At 32.5% G+C, this 11,888-nt stretch overlaps 1 protein-coding gene and 1 long non-coding RNA gene across 3 annotated transcripts; both read right to left on the reverse strand.

The window, feature by feature from the left end:
• Positions 1 to 778: 778 nt before the first annotated feature.
• LOC131647570 (uncharacterized) lies at positions 779 to 3,915 on the reverse strand. 2 transcript variants are annotated; one of them, XR_009297868.1, is made up of 3 exons: positions 3,200 to 3,915; positions 1,179 to 1,321; positions 779 to 1,072 (listed from the first exon to the last, which is right to left on the reverse strand). It is a non-coding gene; the product is annotated as an uncharacterized LOC131647570 (long non-coding RNA). The 2 variants fall into 2 exon arrangements; XR_009297867.1 differs by having other exon boundaries at positions 779 to 1,321.
• A 2,973-nt stretch (positions 3,916 to 6,888) lies between these two features.
• On the reverse strand, positions 6,889 to 10,655 carry LOC131653138 (uncharacterized). The gene is made up of 4 exons (XM_058923215.1): positions 10,290 to 10,655; positions 9,999 to 10,211; positions 7,282 to 9,909; positions 6,889 to 7,177 (listed from the first exon to the last, which is right to left on the reverse strand). Exons 1-4 carry the CDS (start codon positions 10,579 to 10,581, stop codon positions 7,116 to 7,118), a joined length of 3,195 nt encoding a protein of 1,064 aa, XP_058779198.1. The 5' UTR covers positions 10,582 to 10,655; the 3' UTR covers positions 6,889 to 7,115.
• Positions 10,656 to 11,888: the final 1,233 nt, after the last annotated feature.

Here is an 11,888-nt window from a genome sequence, read left to right on the forward strand (position 1 = left end):
GGAGATGGGTTTATTCGTCAATTGCTACAATAGATATTTGAGATAGAACAAGCTCAAAGACACTGACAAGGGTTTAATAAACTTTATAAACACTCCCCCGCCTAACAAAGAACATAAGAAAAAATGATGATATTACATGTTACGAGTGTGGTAAACCGGGTCATTATAGAACAACATACCCTAGTCTCACCAAACATCATAACAAGAAGGGTAAGGAATTTTATAAGATGAAGGGAAAAAGTTCCAAAGGTCATAGAACCTATATCACATGGGAAGAAGAGGATGAGAGTTCCTCCTCCAATTTTTGCTCAAGTTCAGATGATGAATGTGTCAACCTATGTTTGATAGCTCATAAGAAAGGTGATTCGTCAAAGGTATATAATTCTGACTCTGAGAATGAATTTTCATAGTAAGTTATCTAAACCTTTTAATGGCATGTATGATGACTCCATAAATTCGTTTAAGAAAATTTCTCTCCAAAAGAAAATAATTGTAAATCTTGAACATAAGATCAATAATCTTAATTGTGCTTTATATTGTCTTAAAGACGCACATACATCTCTTGTTGATGAATGTTATAATGTTTCAGATGCTTTGGTTGAAAAGATGGAAAAAGTGGAATGTGTTGAATGTTCAATTTTAAAACTTGAAATTGAAAATATCAAAGGATAATTTACTCATGTTACTTCACCATCTTGTTCTTGTTCTAACTCTTCGAGTTATAGAGGAATTGTTTTTAAGAAAAATCCTTGTGTCACTAGGAGAAATAGAAGAGGCATTTCATCTAAAGCTAGTTGTCATTATTTTGGTGATAAGGGACACTTTAGGCCTCAATGTCACATTAGGAATTTCGAAGTTCCAAATGGTAAAATGGAATGGGTTCGTAAGTGTATCTCAACTAACCCAAAGGATCCACTAGTTGGGGGACCTAAATTTACCTATTTAATTGCCTACAAGAAAATCTTGTTTCCACAAAAAGATTATAGTTTCTAGATAGCAGATGTTCAAGATACATGACGGGAGATGCTTCTATGTTCATCAAGTTCGATGAGAAAGAAAGCGGCCGCGTCACCTATGGAGACAACACAAAAGGTAACATATTAGGAGAAGGTATTGTGGAAAATCCTTCCACAGTTACCATTAAAAATGTACTTTTAGTTAAAGGACTTAAATACAACCTTCTAAATGTTAGCCAATTATGCAACAAAGTTTACATCTTTACCATTGAACGTGAACATATTCAATCAACTATTACACTGGTCCGAAAGATATCTTTTGAAAGAAGTTTAAAAGGTTCCAAAAGCTTTCTTCTAGACATTTCCTATGTTGACAAAAAAATCTGATTATGAATCAAGAGAAAGAGACACAAATTTACATTAACTATAATTTAGAATGATTATGAGATATATGATGTTAAAAGATAGATTAATTGTGTTACCAAATGTAATAATTGAATAAGAATGAATAAAATGAAAAGGGTTTAAGAAAATACTACCTCCATATTTTATTATAGGCAAAATTTTACTTTTTAAATATATTAAATGATTGATGTATCGAGACTATATATAGTCTAGATACATTAGTTATTTAATGTGTCTAAAAAGTTGAATTTTGCTTATAATAAGGAATAGAGAAAGTATGACATAAAGTCTTGAGTTAAAGGGTTTAAGAAACTGATCTTGTTTAAAATGTTAATGAAATTAATATTCACTAGATTGAGACTTGCACAATGCACGAGACATTGATGATTTTTTTTTTTAAAGTAATATTGAATTTTATATAGTATAGACGTTAAGATGAAGAGAATAAAAGAGAGAGAACAATTTTAAACAAAAAAAATGTTTGAATTATAGAAATGATAAATAAGATACTTCTATTTAAATTTTAATTTGATAAATAAATGGAGAAATTTTCAATAATTTTATTTTATATTTCATTTTTTTCTAATATTTTTTAAAATATTAAATCTTTATTAGCTTATGGATGAGAGAAATTGTGCATTCGAACGACTCAGACTCTATGTAACAAATCATCACAGTCAAAATTTTCAATATTTTTGTTTCATTTTTCATTTCTTTTTTTCCAATATTTTTAAAAATGTTAAATCTTTATCATTTTATGAATGAGAGAAATTCTAGATTAGAGCGACTCAGACTCTAAGCTACAAATCATCATAGTCAAAGTTTTCAATAATTTTGTTTTATAATAGAGAAATAAACTTCTTTAAAAAGTGAAGATGAGTCTTTAGAGGTGGCACATAGGAATATATTTGTTGTGACATAAATTTTTAATGATGTGACAAAAATAGAACTATGTGGCATAAAATGTTGGATGTCTCCTTTAATATATATAATAGATAATAGATGAAGAATGTTTAAAACACTCTCTTTTTAACGTTCTCTCTAACACTTTCTCTTTTATTAAATAATACACATTTGAATCATACTACTTTATGTGAGACCAATTTACAAAGTGTGAGAGATTCAAATGTATTTCGCTCAAAATTTTTACCTTTTATGGAAAAAAAAGTTTCCTGTTGTCAAAATCATCAAAAAATAAATTTTCGGTACCTCTTTTTGGCCGATACCAAAAATTCTATTTTTTACAAAATTTTGGTAACCATTTAAAATTTCAAAATTCTCGTTGCGATTTATCGGAGATTTTAAAATTTTCGGTAATTTTACAAAATTCATTACCCTGTTCCAGAAATTTCACGAACTTCCGGTAGAAAATCAATACCGGAAATTCCAAATTTTCAGTTTGTATCGAAAATTTCTTTAAAGTTTGAAATCTCCGGTAATTTATAAACTGAAGTCACACCGGAAATTTGAAATATCAGGTTTTTTTTATATACCGAATATTTTAAATTTCTTTTATTAATTTTAACTGCTTCTACATACCAGAAATTTGAAATATTCGATTCCGAAAATTTTAAATTTTTGATATGTAGCATCAGACACGATAAATTGGTAAATTCAACAAAATTTTTATGAAATTTCCAGTATGGTATCGAAAATTTCAAAAAATCTAATATTTTACGGGGATAATTTGATAAAAACGCTCTACTTAAAGGAATGACATGTATAAAATGGAAGTTGACAAGATAAATTTTCAATAAAAAAGTGAGTATTAAATAGAATGCTAAAAAGAAAATATTACTACTACCATTCCTCTAATATTTATAGATTGCAAATATTACCTGAATGAATATCAGCTCCAACAATTGGTCAACTCCAATAATTGGATTTCTTACAATTTGTATTTTAAAATTACCTGAACACAAAATAAATTGAAAAATAAAATATAAAATTATAATGACAAAAACAAAACACATGAAATTTTCAGAGTTGATATTTTCTATATGAAGTTGTTTAACAGTATATTCAATTTTAAAATGTCAGAAATTTTTATGTATCAACAATTTCATTACCAAATTTTCCAAATGTGAAATTACTTCAATTATAAAAATCATTCTGTGATCACTAAATTCCTTGTATTAGCTGGTGGGTCATATTCATTTCCTCGTTGTCAATAGCTACAAAGTCCAAAAGGAATGGCCAACAGATACTTATAAAATTAGTTAAAAAGAAAAGGAAAGATATGTAATTCGAGCAGACAAAAATTGTTGTCAAAAGTATTATTTGGTGGAGAGGGACAGGAGATGACTAGTTCACAACTTTGCTTAATCAGCAAACCATTTTTTATACGAATCAACTAAGCTTTCTCCTTTTAAGGTACATTCAGCAAAGCATTTTAGGTACTATCAACAAATATAGCTTTATAGAAATAAAAGTTGGTTCTTCTAGTTTTCATGACTAAGAATAAATTTAGTGACCAATAAAATTACATAAAAGTCATTAGGAGGGGCCAGTGAATTGTTTCTCAGCTTCCACTTATGAAAATTTGAAAGTTGAAACATGTTAAATAATGGAAGTTGGTGCAAAACAACTTGTCAATGTTAAAGCTTGCACTATAAAGATTAAAAGAATCGTTGACTTGCAATTTTACTGTAACAAACTATAGATTGAATAAACTATGTTAGAAGGGAAAAATTATATACTTTGCATCTCCAGCTTAAAGTACAGGAGTAGCTCAACAAGTTTGGTCTTAGTTGACTATATCATTAAAAATTGATAGAAACTCTGCATAAACTCTCTTTCTTCTTTCATTTTTTTTTCTTTCTGAAACCTTAATTTTCTTTCTTTTCCAATTCATCTTTTTCTTTCTTCTTTCATTATTGATTGTACAACAAAGTCATCTTGCAATCAAGTTTGGTTGTTTCACTCGAGTGAGAGTGAAGAACAAAAGGCGAATTCGACCGGTGTGACTGAATATTGTTCATCAAGATTGATTCGAAATTCTCTATATGTTTGGTGTAATTCCAACATCTAGAGATTTGCAGGCAAGTTGAAGAGTGATATGACTTTGCAGGCGCAATCAACAAGAGAAAAGAAAGGCAAAGGAAAATCATTCGACAACAAAGGTAGAAGAGGATACAACAATTCGACTGGCGGAAATTAGCAAGAAGGAAGTTGGTCGAATCAAAGAAAGTCATCATACCAAAGCAACCAAAGAGGTGGTGCTGCAGGTAGAGGTGGTGGTCAAAAACCTGACAAAAGCCACATTCAGTTTCTCAATCGTCAAAAATATGGTCACTACTCTAGTGATTGTCCTGAAAAACAAAATAATCAAGAAAATGATGCAAAGTTTCCAAAGCACGAAGAAGAAAAAATGATGATGATGGTCACAACAAGAGATGAAGAAAAATTTAAGGACCAATGGTACTTGGACTCAAGATGCTCATCACACATGTCTAGAAGGAAACGTTGATTTGTTAACATAAAACCCTCGATGAAAAACATGGTGAAATTTGCAAATGACAATACTCTAGCAGCTGAAGGTATTGATGATGTTCAGATTATGAGAAAAGATGGAAAGAGGTCAGTGATTTCCAATGTATTGTATATAACAGGCATGAAAAGTAATTTGCTCAGCATAGAGAAGTTGGTCGAAAATAATTATAAAGTGTCGATTAAAGACAAGATGATGAGACTTTCCAACTCAAGAGGAAGGTTAAACTTGACGACTCCTATGTCTCAGAATAGAACCTTCAAGATTGAACTTAATGGGATGGACCACAAGTGCCTTGCAATTGCAGCTAGTCAGGAGGAATGGATATGGCACTATAGACTTGGCCATCGCAACTTAAAAGATATCAGAGATCTGAAGAGAAGAAATATGGTTTCAGTATTACCAGAAATCGACATTCTAAACGAAGTGTGTGAGGAATGTGTTCAGGCAAAGCAGCACAAGAACAACTTCAACAAGGATGTAGGAAGCAAGTCGAAGGAAATCCTTGAAGTCATATACTCTGATGTGTGTAGTCCTATCCAGGTGAATTTGATTGGAGGTAATAGATACTTTGTCACATTCATAGATGATTTTAGTTGAAAATTATGAATTTACCTGATCAAGAAGAAAAGCGAAGTGATTTAGGTATTTGCCAAGTTTAAATCTATGGTTAAAAGACAAACTGGTGGAAAATATCTGTCGAAATACTTTGACATATTATGTGAAAAAGAAGGGATTGTGCATGAGGTGGTGTCACCCTTACACTCCACAACAAAATAGAACTGCTGAAAGGAAGAATATAATCATCATGAATATGGTGAAAAATATGTTGAAAGACAAGCATCTACCTAAAGAATTATGGGGAGAAGTTGTGTCGACTGCAACATACATCTTGAACAGATGTCCGACAAAGAGGCTAAAAGGAATCACGCCAGAGGAATGTTGGTCTGGTTTCAAGCCTAACTTGAGTCATCAGAAAATATTTGGATCTATAGCATTTAGACACGTGCCAGATCAATTGAGAAGAAAACTTGATGACAAGTCGAGTCAAACGATCATAATAAGATATCATTTGACTGAAGGATATAAATTTTTCGACTTAGTGAACAAGCAAGTAGTGATCAGCAGGGATGTGGTCATATATGAGCTTAAAGAATGGGATTGGACCCATGAATTTTGTCATTTCTTATTCAATTATCTTCAAAAAGATGATTGAACCCATATACATTGATGGATCAAGATTAAACCTTTCTCATCTTTTATCTGTCTCATGTGCTTTCTCATCTTTTATCTGTCTCATGTGCTTCTGGTGCATTGTCTACCAATGCTGATAACCCATTATTTATGATTTCAAACACATTATAAAATTTAACTATGACTTTCATTTGTATGCACCACATATCATCCAATCGATGATTTTGATAGCAATTTATTGAGATAAAAAAGAATGCTTATTGAAATAATCTGAATGTATTACTAAAAGATAGAGAAAGATATATAGCCCAAATAATCAACTAACTAATCAACTTTTTAAACGGTTAATTTGTAGCAGTTTACTTAGTTTTCTTATGTTTGCAACATAATAAATTTTCCACTATAGCTAAAGTCCATTGCATAACAACTTTCCTAGTAATTGAAATTTTGAATATGTTACATTCATTTTATGTTATAGGCAAATGTAAATGAAGAATTCTCCTTGAGAGAATATGTTGAACATTTACTTGTGATATCATATACTGATCTCCCAAGTTTAATAATTTGATTTTTTTCAGTTTACCATTTACTAACTTTTTAAAACAAAATTTTAAATACAATTTTTTAAGTTTAATTATAACAGTATCACATTCTGAATATCTTAGATACATTTAATGTTATAGGTAAATGTAAATGAAGAATTCTACTTGAGAGAATATGTTGAAAATCACATGCCTCGCCTGATACTTGTGATATCATATACTCTCCCAAGTTTGATGACTTAATTTTTTTCAGTTTAACATTTATTAACTTTTTAATACTACTTTTCTAAAAAACAATAAATTGAAAGAAAATAAAAATTATTCCAAGAAGAAACGAGAGCAACATAGTGTATTTATTAACATACATTTCCCCTTTAACCATAACAGTGACACATTCTTTGAACTATCCACAATAAGCTTTTCTGAATATAAAATGACAATCAAAATCCAACCACTTAAACAAACACAAAAGTTTAAACAAAATACATAAAATTATTATAATTCACACAAGAAACTCAAACACATTCTTCAATTAGCTGATTCATGAAGTCTTCTTTCATCACCACTTTGATGAACCTCTCTTCCACTTCCTGCAAAAATCAAACTCACACTTTCATACATCTAAAATTTACATGCATGAATGATGAATCATAATTCAAGTATTGAAACCAAAAAAAGCATTACTAATACTAACCTTGAGTTGCTTCATTCCCACCTGGTTTCCCAAACCAAGATTCAACAGTATCCTTAACCATATCAACCATACCTTTCCCTAACTCTCCTTCTTTTATCTCATCATCCCAACCTCCTAACCTTCTCTTCACTTCTTCACTCTCAGTTACCTTTCCCCTAACTGGTTTTCTCCTTCCCTCATCAACATCATCATCTCCTCTCTTATGAACAGCATCAGATACAACCTTCCTCACATCCCTACTTTTTCCTTTATCATCACTATCATAAAGTTCTTCCACATTTTCATCTTCATTTTTCTTATACAAGCTCTCAGAAATTGTCTCAGAAAGTGCTCTATCTTCTTCACCAGGTTTTAACTTTTCAGACACATAGTCTTTTACAGACACCCCCTTATCCTGTTCTACACTCCCACTCCTTCTTTCATTTTCCATAGTACTAAAATTTTCAGAAACTGGAGATAACTTCTCAGTCAAGGAAGCTGCAATTCTGCTTCCATATTCTGCTGGTGACACTTCAGAAGAAGAATCTCTCTCGGTTTCGCCCAAGCCCAGCTTTGAAGCTACTGTATTTTTAGCTGATGCAGCTTTATCTGCTATTGCAGAAGAGATTTTCTCAGTATAACTACTTTGGTTCTGGTTCGATGGAGTTTCAACAGTTTCTCCTTTTTCACCATATCCAAGCTTCGATGCAAGGTTATCTTTAGCAGTGGCGACTTTATCTGTTACTACAGATGTTGCAGATGATATTTTATCTGTATAACTGCTCTGGTTTGATTGTGTTTCAGCTGTTGTTGTTTCTCCTTTTTCACCATATCCAAGCTTTGAAGCAACCATGTCTTTAGCAGCTGCAACTTTGTCTACAGCTACAGATGTTGCAGATGATATTTTATCTGTAAGACTGTTCTGGTTCGACTGTGTTTCACCACTTTTAGTCTGTGTTGTTTCGTTCTCACCATTGTATCCAAGCTTTGAAGCTACCGCATTTTTAGCAGTGGCAGCTTTTTCAGCTGCTGCAGATGTTGCAGATGAGATTTTCTCTGTAATACTGTTCTGGTTCGACTGTGTTTCACCACTTTTGGTTTGGGTTGTTTCGTTCTCACCACCATATCCAAGCTTTGAAGCAACAGCGTTTTTAGCATCAGTGGCTTTGTCAGCAATGGTAGAAGCTGCAGAGTACATTTTGTCGGTGTAGCTGTCATTGCGTTGGTCTGAGGTTTTCATGGATTCATTGTGAAGCTGAGGTTGTTCTTCAGCTTTGATGTTTCTGCTAGCGGTAGAAAACTGTGGTGTAAACTGATCATGGGTTCCAGCTGAAGGGTATTGAGTTCTCATGGCATTGAAATGTTGTGGAGAATGGTGCTCAGTTGGTAACTCTGCTCTAAGAAGATGATGAGGTTGTTCTTCAGCTGTAATGTTTCTGTTAGTGGTAGAAAACTGTGATATAAACTGATCATGGCTTCCAGCTGAAGGGCTTTGAGTTCTCATGGCACTGAAATGTGGTGGAGAATGGTGTTCAGTTGGTAACTCAGCTCGAAGCTGGTCATGGTTTCCAGCTGAAGGGTGTTGAGTTCTCATGGCACTGAAATATTGTGGAGAATGATTTTCAGTTGGTAACTCTGCTTTAAACTGGTCATGGCTTCCAGCTGAAGGGTATTGAGTTCTCATGGCAGTGGAATATTGTGGAGAATGGTGTTCAGTTGGTAATTCTGCTCTTAGCTGATCATGGATTCCAGCTGAAGGAGTTCTCATGGCACCGGAATATTGTGGAGAGTGGTGTTCAGTTGGTAACTCTGCTCTTAGCTGATCATGGTTTCCAGAAGATGAGTAATGAGTCTTGATTTCACTCGAATGCTGTGGCAAGCTTGTAACAGATTGGTGGTGAAGTTTAGGCTCAGTTACACTAGAATATTGTGGCAAAGATTGCTCAAACTGATCATGGGTTCCAGAAGATGGATACTGAGTTTTCATTGCACTAAAATGATGTTGTGGCATGTTTGAAGCAAATTGGTGTTGATGTTTAGGCTCATGAGATTCCATCACACCGGAATGATATGTGTCATGGCTTGTTCCAGAATAGTGTTGAGGTTTTGGTTCAGCTGGTAGCAGTTCTGGTTTAAATTGATCATGCCTTCCAGCAGAAGGATATTGAGAATCCGCGCCAGAACTCGGTGGCATGTGTTGAGGTTTAGCCACATTTGGCATGTGTTGAGGTAAATGTTGGTCATGGCTTGTAGCAAAATGGGGTTGAGGTGTGAAATGATCATGGCTTGTAGCAGAAGAAGGGTATTGAGTTTTAGTTACATTGGAAATATGTGGCAAGTTTTGGTCATGACCAGGATGTTGAGTTTGTGTTGAAGTAGAAAAAACTGGTGCGAATTGGCCACTGTTTTTAGGGTATTGAGTTTTGATTTCAGAAGAAAGCTGTGGTAAATTTGGATCATGTGCTATTGTTGATGATGGATAAGGTGTTTTGGTTTCTCTAGAAAGCACTGGTGGAAATTGGTTGTGAATTCCAACACAAGGTGAAGGGTGCTGTGTTTCACAAATTGTTGGAACAATTTTTGGCTCATTTTGTTTACTCATTCTGTCAATAGATTCTTGAATTGGAGTAATATCAATTTCAGCACCACCTGTTACCAAATTAGTCATAAACATAACATTAAAAATTTGACATAGTTAACATTGTTACTAATTAATCATCATTAAGTTAATTAATTACCTGTCCTAGTAGGATCAGTGACCTTGGTTTGATAATTAGCTGGAACGTTTGATTCAAATCTACTTCCTGGTGCATGAGGATCTTCCTCCAAATTAACCTTAGATATAATTGTTCTCTCTTCCTTAAGAAATATTCTACCTGGCTCATGCTGATGATCAAAATCCACTCCTTGCACTTGTGGTGTTACATTTCTAACTTTAGCACTATCATAAACTGCAAAAAGAAACATAAAATAAATAAAACTTTAGCTTCTTTTTGTGAAGAAAAATAAACAAGAAATGATGACTTTACTTGGTGCTCCATGAATTTCTGGGTCTTGCTCATCCTCATCATCTTCTTGATCCAAGTCATGATCATCAGGAATATGTTGTTTTTCATATTGATATTGATCATGCTCATGACCATGTTTTGGTTTTGTGATTGTGTCCTTGATTTTCTTAGCCTTTGCCTTCACTTTCTTTAGAACCGATTTCTTCTCATGCTCATCACGAGGATGTTCATCTTGCATTGCTCTAGAATTTAGAACCGATTTCTTCTCATGCTCATCGTGAGGATGTTCACCTTGCATTGCTCTAGAGTCCATGATTGAATGAAAAAGTAATTGTAACAGCTTTTATTTTTTATTCAAGAAATTGTAACAGCTTAATTCACGTTGATGAGTTACAGAATATTAAAGGGTTTATAGAGAGAGGAACAAAAGAATATCATACTGTGTTTTGCCACCTTTGCATGGTTGTGGCAACTCATAGTAGTGACACGTGTGATGTAATTAAATACACTTCTAATCATTTGACACGTGTGATGTAGTTTTTATTTACGTGTCCTGTTCTCATATACCATGTTTAGGAGCAAAATAACATGCTTCAAATAGACAAATTGTTTATAACTGCTTGTAAAGTTTTTATTGTTTCTTTGAGAATCTAGAAGATAAGGGAAGTATACAATATATTTATTTTCCAAATGATACGATCAATCATGTGATTTGTGATACCAAAAGTGTCTAGATGGTTTGGTTTTTTCATGAGCTGAATATTTGGGTGCCAAATGTAATGAAAGAGTGAACTTCTGATTATCTGCATTGTTTTCAAAAGTTAAGTTCCAGAAGATAAGATGCAGCCTTTTATATATAATCAGTTAGCAGTAGTTTTGACAGAAAATTAACTGCTAACATAATTTCAACTTAGCTAAATAGAAAGTTAACTGTTAACAGAAAGAAACTTAACAAACTTATTATTTGAATAACCAATATTAACTTTAACTATGTTAGTTCATTAATTAAGATTGGCTTGATCTCGTGTTTTATCTTTAACACTCCTCCCCAAGATAAGGTGTTTGTAACTAGGGGTGTGCATGGATCAATAACCAAACCAAATTAAACCATATATATGGTTTGGTTTGGATCTTAAAACCATTTCTTTAAAACCGGTTTATTTTTTTAAAACCGGTTTACATGTAGATCGGTTCAGTTCTAAACCGGTTTTTCATAAAAAAACCAGTTTAAAAAAAACCGGTTTAAAACCGGTTATTCTCAGAACCATTTTTCTTAAATGAACCAGTTTTTAAAAAGTTTAATAAAAAAATTCAATTTTAAAATCAGTTTAGTTATTTTATTATTTTTATTATAAAACCATTTTGTTACGTTTATAACCAATTTTAAAATGGTTTATAACAAAGACTTTATAACTGATTTTATGTTACGTTTAACAAAATTAGTTTATATTACGTTTAACAAAACTGATTTTTATTGGAAAATCATTTTTTTAAATGTAACAAATTCTATATAATAATTTTTTAAATGTTACGTTTAACATAATTATTGTAGCACCGCGATTTTGTTTATGTTGTGAAGTCTAGTTTTTTAAATTAAGATTGTTCATTTTGATTTAGAAA

Source organism: Vicia villosa, linkage group LG2, assembly GCF_029867415.1.
Source record: "Vicia villosa cultivar HV-30 ecotype Madison, WI linkage group LG2, Vvil1.0, whole genome shotgun sequence".
Taxonomy (NCBI): Eukaryota; Viridiplantae; Streptophyta; class Magnoliopsida; order Fabales; family Fabaceae; genus Vicia; species Vicia villosa.